This window comes from Coloeus monedula (genome assembly GCF_965178545.1).
Source record: "Coloeus monedula genome assembly, chromosome: 19".
Lineage (NCBI taxonomy): Eukaryota > Metazoa > Chordata > Aves > Passeriformes > Corvidae > Coloeus > Coloeus monedula.
Window position 1 is genome coordinate 1,631,425 of NC_138799.1, and position 12,442 is coordinate 1,643,866.

Here is a 12,442-nt window from a genome sequence, read left to right on the forward strand (position 1 = left end):
CAGTGGTACCAAGTGATGCCACTGTTCCCAGCTCACACACCAGCAGGGACCAGGGCACGGAAGACACAGGGATGTGATGGAGCTGCCATGCAGCAGGGGCCCTTCTCTTGCTCCTATGTTAGCTCTGGAGGTTGTCACAGCCCCGAGGCTGCCAGAGCTGCAGGAGCACTCAGACAACGCTCCCAGGGGTGCACAGGGTGGGATTGTTGGGGTGCCTGTGCAGGGCCAGGGGCTGGACTGGGTGATCCTGGTGGATCCCTTCCAACCCAGGGCATTCCACGATTCCATCACTGACTCTGCCATCAGTGTGAAACGCCACAGCCCAGCCGAGACAAGAGAAGCCCCAGCGCAGGTCCCAGGAGCAGAGGCAGGAGCAGCTCTCACCTGTGCGTGACGTGGTCCAGGAGGTGCTGCTTGAACACCAAGCTCCACCTTTTGATCTCATTGAGCAAGGCTGCCTTGAAAGGCCGGGCATCGAGCCTCAGCCAGCCCTGGAAGGTGCTGACGGGCTGCATGCGCGTCACCTCCTCGTAGAGCTGCTCGTAGGAGCCGATCTGCTCCCTGAACTGCTGCAGCGTGGGCGGCGCCTCGGGGACCCCGACCTCGCCCTGGGCCTCGATGTCGGCGGCCGTGAGGACGCGGCCGTAGAGCAGGAACTGGCGGCACAGCTCCCTCCTGTCCTCCCCGTACAGGTGCGAGTAGCGCTGCAGCCCCGCGCGGTGCTCGCGGCACGCGCCCACCGCGGCCTGAGCGCGGCTCAGCAGCTCCTGGCGCATCCCAGACAGGTCAGACACGGCCTCCAGGTCAGCCTGGACAGGGCACAGAGGGGACAGGCGAGAGGGGAGAGAAGAAAGGAGAGAAGGGAGAGGAGAGACGAGAGCACGGTGACGTGGGAGCACGTGGCACCTCCTCACTGCCACCCAGCACGGGGAAGCCCCATGGCACAGACCTGGTAGTGGCAGAAGCCGCTGTGCGCGGCCAGCCGGGGCACCAGCGAGGAGATGCGGTAGATGCCGTTGAGGAGACTTTCCACCATGTCACAGAAGCCACCCTTGGCACCGGGGTCCAAGGGAGGGTGAAACACCAAATCCGGGATCACCAAATCCAGCTGCACCTCAAACAGGGGAGCGAGGCCTGCCTTGGGGTCTGGTAGGGAAGAACGGAGATGTCAGGCTCTTTCTCAAGCCACCACTGACGTCCTATGACAAGATACCACATGGCCTACAGGGACAGCAGGAGGGTGTGGTGGCAGACACGCTCACTGGTGTCTGCACAACCCATGGAGATGCTGGCAAACCAGCTGTGCTTTGGTACCCACCAAAGACACGGAGAACAGATGAGACACAAGTGATTTAAGGACCAGAAAACACCCTGAGGAGGAAAGGCTTGAAGAGACCAAGCTCTCCAGCTAATGCAGAGGGAGTCTGAGAGCTGAACAATGGCAGCAGGGAAGTGCTTGCAGAGGAGAAAAACAACAGGAACCAAGAGGCTCTTTAATGTAGTGGTGAAAGGCGTAAAAGAACCCGAACAGCAACCAGAAGCTGAAGGCAGATGCAAATATGACAACATATGCAAGTTTTTAACAAGCTGGTGAAGAACTGCATGCAATTCTCCGGCTCACTGTGCCTCCACATCCAGAAGGGAAGTGTTCCTGGAGATGTGCTTTAGCTGGACACAAGCTGCTCCAAGTGAACCTCCCTGGTGGCCCTAGGCAGGAGGGCTGGGCTGGTGACTCCTGAACCCAGCTCACCTCTGCTCAGCAGCTGAGGGTTTTATTTTGTGCCTTTCAGGAGCGGAACTGGCTCTTGAGACTCCTCACAAAGGGAAGATAGTGCCACCCTGATGCTTTGAGCATGGGAGGGTGGGAGGCGACAGCTGCCCAAGCACAGACGGGAGGATGCCTCTGTTGTCCCCATCCATGAACCCTTGCCAACAGCGCACAGCCACCTCCATCCCTCCCCCTGAGCAATCCAGTGACCAGTGGTGGAGTCACCCTCCCTTCCCGGAGGCTCCAGTGCCAGAGGGAAGCCAGGAAGAAGAGAACAACTCCTGAGAGTGAGGGAGCACAACCAGAGATGCCCCCTTGGAGAGGCTGAGCAGCCACTGCAGCCAGAGGACAGGAGCCAGGCATCACCTGTGTTCTCCAGCAGGTTCTTGAGTGAGCACTCGATGGCAGTGAAGAATCCATCCAGGACTATCTCATCCACGTAATCCAAATACGCCTTCCAGGCATCAGATGCTGGGTTGGCAAGTAGGAGGCTCTGGTTTTCCTGGAAGACAAAGAAGATGCCTTCACACACAGCAGGGCTGTGTCCTAAAGAGAGCTGCCCACCCCTGAGGGCTGATGCTGGGCAGCACAGAAGTATCAGCCTCATGGAGGGGTAGGAAAGATGGACCTTCCTACTGGTGGCATGGTCATGATTTGCTCCTGTCAAGGGCTCTGTGGTCTCCAGGAACAATTCAAGGTGAAAATGGAGTGCAGAAGAGCCTCAGAAGGTCCTCCACATGTTCTCCTCCCTCTTCTCTGAGACCACAGGACTTGAGGCTGCTTTGCTCCCCTGGGGCAGGGAGAACTGGGGGGGTCTCAAAAGCCCATCCTGATGAACCCATCTGATTCTCTTCAGAGTCCAAGGCCAGCCAGCGACCCTCAGGAGAGGGCTGGGCCTAAAACCCATCTCCCTCCAGGCCAGGGGCTATGCCTGACATGCATAACACCTGGCTCCAGGCAGGTGAGGAGCACAGCTTTGGACCTTCTCCTGGCCTGCAGAGGACTCTGAGCTCTGGCAAAGCTACTGGAAAGCACCAAGGTTTGGGCAGCAGCTTTTCTCCTGTCACTCAGCTTCTCCCTGGACGGTCAACACCACCTCCTGCTCCACAGAGGGACATCAAGCCTGGATCCGAAGGGTCAGCCCCAGCCTCTGTTCTCAGGTAAACACCTCCAAGGGGATTTTTCCTTGGAGCAGGATCCCAAACCCGATGCACCACTCCCCTCTAGTGGCTCTCCAGCAGTCAGAGTCAGAGCCAGACCCTTCCCTGGGCTGCAGCTGCTGCCGGTCCTGCTCTGGACTGGGAGCCCAGCGGTGCCAGCCCCACAGCCCCAGTCCAGCTCACCCCTCAGAGCCAACATCGATCAACACTGCGTCAGGTTTCCAAATGGGACCAGGGAGTTGCCTTAAGGCGAAGCAGCTCTGGACATTTTCAGTGCTGCAGGGACACACGGAGCCTCTGAGAAGCTGCCCACCCCCAAGGTGCCCCCTCACCTTCACCAGCGAGTGGATCCTCTGCCCAGACTCCCTGACGAGGCTGCAGCGCCGTTCCAGGCGCTCCTGGCACTCCTCCAGGCTCAGCACTGACTCCCTTTTGGAATCCCTCCTCTCGAATACGGGCGACCCCCACGAGTGCACGATGCTCTGGATCTCCTCAACATTGTCCTTGGCTCTCTGCACCCTCTGCTCCAGATCACAGACATCCCCCATCACCCCGGAGATGTGATCCCAGACACCTGGGGAAGATGAGATGATCCATTACCTGTTTTCAGAGCTGCTGGGCCCAGCTCCAGTACTCCCCCCTTCACATTTTTTCCTCGTGGTCTCATGTATTTCTCACTCAAGGTGAGAGATTCACCACCTCGAGCAGCAGAGCCACCTCAATCTCCCCCCTATCCCAACAAGCCACACCAGGGACCACCAGAGCCTCTTCTCCCCAGAGCCTGGGCTAAACCTGAGGGGAGCAGGATCCTGCCCACAGCCCCAGCGGATCAAGGGAATTTGGAAAGGAGCTGGAACGCTGGGGGCTGCTCCTCATCTCCCCAGCGCTGGCTCTGACAGAGGGTGCCCTGTCCTACTGGGAACTGCCATTGGGAACCAGGGAACAGAGACCAGGGGGAATGTGAGGAGACCCAGCATCACCCACAGCCAGCTCACCCTCCATCTTCCAGGTCAGTGTTTCTTCTGCCTCTTTCAGCTTCAAGTCGATGTCCCGCAGCTGCCCCTGCACCAGAGGATATTCCACCTCCAGCACCGTCCTCAGGACCTTGTTGTAGCTGTTCCCCATCAGCTCCAGGCTGGCCACCAGCTGCCGGAAGGATTCCTTGCAGGAATAGACCTCAGCTGCTGCCGGGGGGATGGCTCCTGCCCCGCTGCCCCACAGGTAGCTCACCTCCCTCAGCACCGACACCAGCTGGGGAAGCAAGGCACAGAGCTGAGCACAGCCCCATCCTCCCAGCTCCCAGCATTTCCTCCAGTCCATTCTGAGCATCACAGGGCTTTCCTGCTGGTTTATTCCCGAAGCAGCACGCTGGAAAGGGTGTGGGCAGCTCCTGCTCTGTACCACCTGTTTCCCATTGTTCTCTGACTCTGGGTTTCTTCTCAACTCTGTTAAATACCAACCAGCAAACCCTAGGCAGCATCTAAAAGCCACCATCACCTCCAGTCCCCTCAGCCATCCCCTCTCAGGTGAAGGCTGACCCACAACACAAGTCTCAGCAATGCTGTGCCTGCAAGCAGAGCTCGGCCATTATCAAAGTGAAAGATAAGATGGCTCCAGTTCTCTTGGTTTGCTGGGCTGGTTGACTTAAAAGATAATAATAAAAAAATAGTACTGTGGCCCCAAAGCCAGTGACTCAGCTTCTTCTGGTGCCACCTTCCATCAAAAATCTCTGGAGTCACAAAACAAACCTTCCCTGCATTTTTCACACCCTTTCAGAAGCTCAGGTTTCAGGCACACACAACATGAATGTGCATCTGTAGATGATGTCCCACCACTCCCCACACCAGTATCAACCCTGGTCTGGACACGCTGACACCAGTTACACCTCTGGTTCCTGAGGCACTTCCTGCCACTGGCTTCAACCAGAATGTGCTCTGCTCCAACTGTAATCCTGGTACTCAGGCAGAGCAGATCTATGCTAGATCCTTGTCACCCACCATGGGAGGGGCTCCACAGACCACAGAGAACAGACCCAGTGCCAACCCCACCAGATGTCCCTCACAGCCTGGGGACATGCCCTGGGAGGCAGGAGAGCTGAGGGGCAGCGGGTCTTACCTGGGGATCAAAATTGACCTTGATCAGTTTGGTTTGTGGGTCCCGCCGGATGAGTGGCTGAGTGAGGTTGTACTGGGATTTTTCTGAGACTGTCTGGGACCAGTCTAAATAGAGCTTTTCCTGATAGCTGCCAGAAAAGAGAAACATCCACCATGTAGTTACCAGGCCAGCAGAGTGCAGGTGTAACTGGGTGGAAGCCGAGCCCACTCTGAGGACTGAAGAACGTGAAGGAACCCTCAAAACCCACCCATGCCATCTCCACAACCAACAGGGCTTCTGACACTGACACCCAAAAAACAGTGGCAGCATCAAGGCAGGAGGGCAAAGCCCTCCCAAGCACCAGTTTTAGCAGAGGGTTCAGATTTGGAGAGAGACTTTCCAAAGCATTTAGGCTAACGTGATATATCAGCAACTGGGGGTTTCCAAAGGCCAAAGCAGGACAGATGCCTAAAGCCACAGGGATGCTGGGGGTGGCTGCAGCTGACCTTGCTTGTCTGAGTGAGACCATGACAGCCCTGGGATGAGAGCACAGAGGGCAGAAGAGGGATCCTGGCATCTCACATGTCATGGACAGTCCCAGCCTCCCAAGTGACAAAGTCACTTCTGAACCACGCTGTCCCCTGAGCGCTCTGGGAAATGTCACCCAGGAGACAGCACCCCAAGGTGGCCACCCCAGACCAACTGTGGGGCTGCTCCTCTCTGAAAGGCTATGCTGAATTACCCAGCCTTGTTCTGGTAATGGGAACAGGGTTCCCTCCATCCACTCTGCAGGATCCAGCAGCCTGGGCTCTCAGCTCCTTTCACTGGAGACGGGGAGCAGGGCCCTGCAGGGATCTCCTCCCTGGGGAAGAGGCTCCTCTCGGGACAGCCCAGGTTTAACACCAAACACCGAGATGCCAAGTCCTGGGCAGTGACTCCCAGCCCAGACTGTGGAACATACACATTACAGCCACTGCAAACACAGCCAGAGCATGGGCACCAGAGGACAGAGACTTCTCCCAGCCCAGGTTTTCCACCACAGAAGCTCCTCCACCCCGCAGCAGCTCATTCTGATGTTCCTGCTGGGCTGCAGAGCCCCCGTTCTTCCCCTGCAGGATTCTCATTTGAAGCCATCCCAGCAAACCTGTGGTACCCGGTGACAGGATCCCTCCTCCTCTCCCAGCAGGAAATTCCCTTGGGCTTAGAAAGGGGCATTCCCAGGCCCTGGGCTGCCAAGAGCTGGAAGGTGGCTTAGGGAAGGGGAGCCTTTCCTCAGCCCTGCCTGAGCCCCCCCGTACCTGTCGAGCAGCCGGATCATTTCTTCGTATTTCTGCACCACCCTTCTTCCACGGGCAGAGTCCAGGCTCCTGGCAGCACAACAGACAGGGGTCACCTTTAGTCCTGGGGGCTGAGGTCTGCATTTACCCCTTCCCAAGGCCCCCCACAGCCTGCAAGCACAGTCTGCTTGGATTTCACCCCGCCACATCACCCCAAATCCTCTCCCTGCACACAGGCTGCCCAGCCCCCTGTGCTCTCTCTCAGGTGTTCCCACATTGACCTGAGAAATGGGGACGTAGGAGGGGAGAAGGGCCCAGGGCTGCTGGAAAAATCAGCTACCAAACATCACTTTTCAACATTTTACCCTTGGCAGTTTTCTGCCACAGTTGTGTTCCACTAGATGCAGGTCACAGCTGTGTGAATGACTGTTCACATCATGAATAGGAAAAAACATACATAAAATATATGCAATAACATATAATACATAGATTATATGTATCATACATAATACATATCCATGTATACACATATCTTCGTTTTCCCTTTTCAATCCTTTCTCCCTCTCGAGTTGCACATGGGAAAGAGCCTCACACCACCCTGCTGAAGGACCTGTCATTAACTGCTCTAAGCAGAGGGCTAAAATCAATGCTAAACACATCTCCAAGACAGTAACAAGGATTTTGGTGAGGAGAACTCCAGCCCTGGCTTGTTTTCTTGATCTTGGGAGATTGTTCCTTTGTTTCATGCCGAGAAAGTTGTCTTCTGCCAATAGCCAAGAGCTGGGCTGCTCCCAGGGACGTGCTGGAGACTGTGCTGAGAGGAATCACAGTGAGAAAGGCTCCAATACCTATTTTAATCGCAACCTCGGGCTGTGTTAAAAGCTGAAGGACCCATCTACTATCCCAGTGTGCCTCTCAGCCACTTCAAAACCAATCCAATTAATGAGCTTCTTTAAAAAACAAAGACGGCAGGAAAGTGAACGGCTCCAGAGCACCCACTTGTCACCTCTTCACTAAGGATGGTTTCAGCTACAGCCACTGGATAGCATTCAACACAGAAAGAATATCTAAAGATCGACTAGAGATGAAATTTCCAGACATTCACACCACAGCTGATGTGCAGCAGACACTCACAGCCCTGGGATGTGCCTCAAGCGCTCCAAGGGCCCCCGGATCCGCGCCCGCAGCTCCCGCGCCCAGCCCAGCGCTCCAGCCACGGGAGGGACGTTCTTGTGCAAGGGGGGGAACCCTGGCAGGGCACAGGGAAACAGCATTTCATGAGCACTGCCAGCCCAGACACACCCACAGCAACTCAGCCCCACAAAACCGCCCTGGCTTCCAGGCTGCTTCCCCGAAATCCAACCTCTGTCACACAATCTAGGTCTGGGAACTACAAGTGGCCCTGTGCCTCTGGATTGGGAACAGGGGATCAGAGGAGGAGCCTGGCATGTCCTGGAAGCAGAGCTGATGAATTTTGAGATCGGGGTGGATTCCCTGCTTCCCACAAGCGCTGAGGAAGGGATTTCTGGCTGGGAGCTGGTTGGGACCATACCGTGTAAGAGCCACAGAACAACACTCCACAAGGTCACAGCAAACGCTGGACTTGCCCTCCACGAATCTCCCCATTCCCTCTGTTAACCTGCACTGGTCCCAGCACTGCTGCCCCTCCTGGGCTTGCCTGGCTCCAGAACAGTCTTCCTGAGGCAAGGCAATGGGCTGCTGTCCAGGAAGACAACCTAACCCTAACCCTAACCCTCCTAATCTGACAGGAGTCCTCCTATTCGCTTCTGTGCCAGCATTCCCAGGAAATAACAAACCTGGATAAGGCTGACCAAACCCTTAATTCCCACCTCCCCCTCGAATGCTCTGCATTCACAGCATTGCAAACAAGCTCAGCACGTGCCTTCAATCCCAGCCACACCTCACACACAAACGTTTAAAACAAGGATCTTGGCACTGCTTTAATGCCAAGAACAGAGCATTCCCAGGCATTTCCCTTCCCACTAGGAACTACAGAAGCTGAAAACCTTTGCAGTTTGGCAAGTTCTGGTTTCCTTAGCAAAACCAAATTCTTTCCCCCCTTCAATTAATCTCAATCCAATTTCCTGTAAAATCAATTTTCCTCCACACAGGGCACCCACCAAGCTGCAGCCCCGCCTGGGTGTGCCCGGCGTAGATGAGCCTGGCCTGGTCCAGGGCAGAGCTGAACATGCTGAGGAGGACGGGGACCTTGTCAGCAGCAGCTGCAGCGATCACAGGGCGCTCCAGAAGGTTCCGGAACATGGCCAGCAGCTGTGCAGGGGGAGAATTGGGAAAAAGTTCACACCCCTGCACAAAGTCCCACTGGGATTTTCCCCATGGATGCAGGTGCTTTATCTTCCTCTGCAGCTCAAAGACCTGCACTGCTGGGCACGTTGGCAAAGGGAAGGTTTTCCCCCTGCTTTGCCAAGCAGTTCCTGCCTTTCATGGAATCGTGAAGGTTGGAAAAGACTTCCAAGATCACCAAGCCCAACCTCTGACCGGATCCCACCACCAAACCGTATCACAAAGCATGTCTTTGTTACAGAGATGCTCAGACCTTCACTGTGGGGGAACCATATTCCAGCTGGCATTCTTCAAGTGCTTCAAAATTTGCTATTTAAAAAAAAACCCCACAACAACTCAGAAGGATAAATCCTATCACTTATCGTTTTCTACATTTTTTTTTACCATTATACTGAATATTTTCAGAAAATACCATTTACTTTCTCTGGAGGATAGATTCACTGGTAAACAAAACCACCTCATTTTGAGCAAACCTCAGTTTCCCAAGCTGAAATGCATCCATGTGTTAACAAATTGATATTAACAATGATCACCTGCTTTTAACAGCAGTTTTCACCAGGAAATCCAAGAATCACAGAATGGTTTGGGGTGGAAGGGACACCTTCCACTAGACCAGGGTGCTCCAAGCCCCATCCAACCTGGCCTTGAAAACCCTACACAGAGCATTTCCTCCCAGCTCCCAGAGAGATCAGTGAAACTCCTGCCATCCAAAAGCCTGATTTGAGTCATTTCTTTGACTGCTCTTCCCCAAACTGAGCACAGGCCTGTTCTGTTTGTGTCACGAGGTGAAGAGCAGGGACACCCCCAGCCATTCCCAGCTCCAGGGCCACACAGCTCATGAGGGACCCACGGGTCTGAGCATCACTAACCAAGTCTATCCCATGGGCAAACCCCAGCCCCATGTGCCTGCAGCTCCAGCACCGTCTGACCTCTCTGTGGGACTCACCGAGAGAGAAGGGAGGGGACAGACAAACCTTGAAGATGTGCTCCAGGTCCGCGGCGTCACTGAAGGCCTGGGTGAACACAGTGCCCAGCCGACGGTCAATGTCCTCTACCTTACGCTGGAAAGCCAAGGCATCCTGCTCAAACTCCTGTGGGAAGGGGACAGCAAGTCCTGAGCTTGAGAAGGCACCAGGGAGGTGCCTGCCACCTCCCAGTCCAGAGATATTTCCTCTTCTTATTCACCAGGAATTAAGCCACTCCTCTGGCCCCCCTCCAGGCAAGCCCCACGGAGCTGAGGACACTTCTGTGCTGTCCCACGGCTGAGCTCACGGCCCTCCAGGATGGACCCACAGTCCAACAAGCACTGCCTTTGCCTGGAGGCAAGTTGGGCTATTTCTGCACTCTCTGACCCTGAGCATGGCCTGAACACCACACCAGCACCCCAAACACCCACAGATGCACTCGCTGAACCAGCAAGGTAGGCTAGGCTTAAGCTGCTCCAGGGGGAGTTTGGGTTGGACATCAGGAAAAAATTCTTCACTGAAAGAGGGACTGGGCACTGGAATAGGCTGCCCAGGGAGGGGCTGGAGTCCCTGTCCCTGGAGGTGTTTAAAAAAAGCCTGGATGTGGCACTCAGTGCCGTGGTTTGGTTGATGAGGAGGTGTTGGGTCACAGGTTGGACTCGATGATCTCAAAGGTCTTTTCCAACCTGGCTCATTCTGTGATTCTGAGATATGGAACTCCCAAGTGCCTGCAGGAAAGGCCAGCAGCTCCCTGTTCCCAACAGAGACAGACCAAACCATAACAAAGGGAGGAAGGAGCTGGGAAAGAGGGAGCAGGGCTCCATTGCAGGGGGAGCTGCTCTCTGGAAGCGAGGCTGTGCTGCTGCCATTCCCAGGGGCTGGTCCCACCTACCACATTGGCCAGGTCCAGGCAGTCGTAGGTTCGCTCTGAGAACACCTGGTACCCCTCCTGGAACTCCTCATACATGTCCAGCACCTGCTGGCCCAGGGCCTTCCCTTTCATCCCGCCAAACTCCATCTTCTCCAGCTGTGTCAGGTCCAGAGCCGTGGTCAGGAGGCCCTGCAGAGCCAGAGGAGGCACACACAGGCTCAGACACAGGCAGGTGACAACAGCTGTGACACCACAGAGCCGAGCCTGCTGCCAGGCTGAGGGAGCTCATGGGCACAGCGAGGCTGCTCGGGCTGAGTGAGTTGGATTGAGATGATCTTTAAGGGCCCTTCCAACCCAAACCACTCAGTGATTCTACGACTGTGAGTAGTTTAAAAATAGCTGTCAGCCACTGTGGTTTTCAACACAGCTCCTCAAAGAACGAGTGAGTTACACAGCGTGGGCAAACCAGTAAAACCTTCTATTGCAGTGCAGAGGATGAGAGGAGGAGAAAAGCAACCCAGACCTGGCTTTGAATAGGCAAATGCAGCCTGTGCAGTGCCCATCTGACCCCACTGCTGGGAACGGGCCATCCATAAACAGATTCACTTCAGAAAGAGGTGAACAGCAGACTCAGTGAGCTGTAAACTGCAGGAGAGCTCACAGGTGTGCACAGTGTGTGTAGAACAGGTACTCACAGAGCCTCAGCCACGCTGGAGGCTGAGGGGTGACGGCACTCAGGACACTCCCTGACCCAGCTGACCATCTCACAGAGAGGAACCACAGCAAACAGGGGCACCCCACAGCCCCCCAGCTGGACAGAGCACTGGGATGTGAAGGGGTGACCTGGTGAGGAATTGGAACGTGTCCCTGCTCTTCCCCAGCCCCCCTGCCCAAGTCAGGAGATGCCCAGCTCTAGAGTGTCTCCGAGGGCCACAGGAGGCCTAGGAGCATGTCCTGGTTTATTCACAGCCCCATAACCCCCATCCTGACAAGAGCACAAGTCCCAGAGGACTCTTGGGAGCACTGACACACCCACCAGCCTGAGCAGAAGGACACAGCAGCAAATCTGACAGGTGCACTGAGCAGGATCTGGTCAAACAAGCTCCTGGCCTCAGTGTCAGGGGGGCCCACACAGCACAGAGTGGCCCCATCCCCTGGCATCAGGGGAAGCCAGGGGGAGGGAAGATGCCAGCAAGGGAGTTCATGGCTACAGAGCTCTCCTGATGGTTGCAATACCTCCAGAGTCTCACCTTCACCATCTCCAGCCTCTTCAGGAAGCTGTCCAGCCTTGCAAACACTAGCCTGGTGTGGAAGTCCCACTTTCTCACTTCCTGGCCTGGCTCATAATACACGTGCAGGTTTTCCCGTCTCTCCTCGACCGCCCCTTTGAAGGCATTCAGGATGTCAAACACTGTTTGCACCTTGCCCAGGCTCTCTTCCATCTCTCCTTTCAGAAGGTCTTCTGGAGACAGGTACACCATGGCCTGGAAGAGCCACATCACACCGGAGATGTCACTTCTGCTGCCACAGCAAAACGGTGACTTCTTGTACTGACCAGGTCTGACCCTTCCTCTTGGGTTCAGAATCCCTTTGCCAAGGAAGGACAGAGGGAAGCAGGAGAGAAGAGACTTCCATAAAACCCTTCCTGTGGCAAACACAGGTGCCACAGCCACGCACCTGCTGGATGAGAAGGTTGCAGATTTCCTGGAGCAGCACCACGATGCGCAAGGGCACGCTGTAGTGCTTGGAGGTGACCCAGATCCAGCACACCACGTGCAGCAGAGGGACCAGGAGAGGCTTCACCTTGCTGAACTCAGCAGCCTCTATGTCCTCCAGGGGCTGCTGGAGGGGTGTCAGGTGCAGGTCAATGTCCTGAGCCTCGCTCAGAGCTGTGGGAAGAGAGGGGAGAAGGGTTGAGATCCATGGAGCGGGGGTGGGGGGGGATCACGGGCTGGGTGCTGGCACAAAGGGGAACAGACAGT

At 55.6% G+C, this 12,442-nt stretch overlaps 1 protein-coding gene across 1 annotated transcript in view; it reads right to left on the reverse strand.

Annotated features, from left to right (window-relative positions):
• DNAH9 (dynein axonemal heavy chain 9) overlaps positions 1-10,552 on the reverse strand; it is a gene marked incomplete at both ends in the record, with an annotated part of 144,840 nt that extends 134,288 nt beyond the window's left edge. Inside the window, 9 exon segments of the mRNA XM_082294246.1 lie at positions 385-809; positions 950-1,146; positions 2,135-2,270; positions 3,261-3,502; positions 3,924-4,179; positions 5,044-5,170; positions 9,599-9,675; positions 9,679-9,715; positions 10,482-10,552. Coding sequence (XP_082150372.1) covers positions 385-809; positions 950-1,146; positions 2,135-2,270; positions 3,261-3,502; positions 3,924-4,179; positions 5,044-5,170; positions 9,599-9,675; positions 9,679-9,715; positions 10,482-10,552 — 1,568 coding nt within the window.
• Between the last annotated feature and the right edge of the window lie 1,890 nt (positions 10,553-12,442).